At 59.5% G+C, this 815-nt stretch overlaps 1 protein-coding gene across 1 annotated transcript in view; it reads right to left on the reverse strand.

The window, feature by feature from the left end:
• Window positions 1–196, reverse strand: part of CRLF1 (cytokine receptor like factor 1) — a 43,842-nt gene extending 43,646 nt beyond the window's left edge. Inside the window, exon 1 of the mRNA XM_019472192.1 lies at window positions 43–196. Coding sequence (XP_019327737.1) covers window positions 43–196 — 154 coding nt within the window. The remainder of the gene's footprint in view (window positions 1–42) is intronic.
• Window positions 197–815: the final 619 nt, after the last annotated feature.

The raw sequence follows: 815 nt of genomic DNA on the forward strand, positions 1-815 counted from the left end.
CTTTTGACAGTGACCTTTAAAAGGCTGCTCCCTCCTGCCTACGAGCCGCCGCGCTCGCAGGCACCGGCCGGGCTCCCGCAGGCGGCTGGGAGTCAGGATCTGGCCCCGCAGCCCCTTCTGACCCCCGGACCGGGCTGTTGGCGTCAGCGCGGTGGTCCCCTGGGGCTGGCGCGGTCCAGCTGCCCCCCCCCGGCATGGCTCCGTTCCCAGGGCCTCTTTGCCCTGTTGTGGTGCAGGATCTGGCCGTGGGGCCCAGCTCCCAAATGGCGGACCCCATACAGCCACGAGCTCCCTGCTCTGCCCAGGCGAGATGTGACTTCCCCCAGACGAATCCAGGACCTCGGGGTGGCCTTGGTGACGTCCCCAAACCCGGGCTGAGCATCCTCGGTCTGGCTTCCCACCAGCCGTCACCTTCCTGCCAGCCCTCCATCATGTGTCACCAGGGCCGGGCCCAGCACATCTACCCTGAATTAATCTAATTACTTGATTTCCCAGCCAGAGCTCGCTCCATAAAGTCCTTGGACAGAGACAGCATCTGGCTCAAGGGCCAGGGTGTAAAAAACAAACAACAAAAAAACCCAAAAACGCAGAAAAAGCGGGAGGCGAGGCGCAGCGGAGCTGCCTCTAACTGCCTGCATCCTTTTAAAGTGACCTGGGGGAAAAATAAAGAGGCTAGAAATGCAAAGAATCCAGCAGTCAGAGTTTTCTTTATATTCCTCTCAGTCACATTTCCACATCCATGGGTAATTTATAACCCGCTTAACCCCTTCCCTGCCACCCCCCCCCAGCACAACCCTTTCGCTCAAGAGCATCCT

The sequence above is a fragment of the Aptenodytes forsteri genome, unplaced genomic scaffold (assembly GCF_000699145.1).
Source record: "Aptenodytes forsteri isolate BGI_AS27 unplaced genomic scaffold, ASM69914v1 Scaffold147, whole genome shotgun sequence".
In the NCBI taxonomy this organism is placed as follows: Eukaryota; Metazoa; Chordata; class Aves; order Sphenisciformes; family Spheniscidae; genus Aptenodytes; species Aptenodytes forsteri.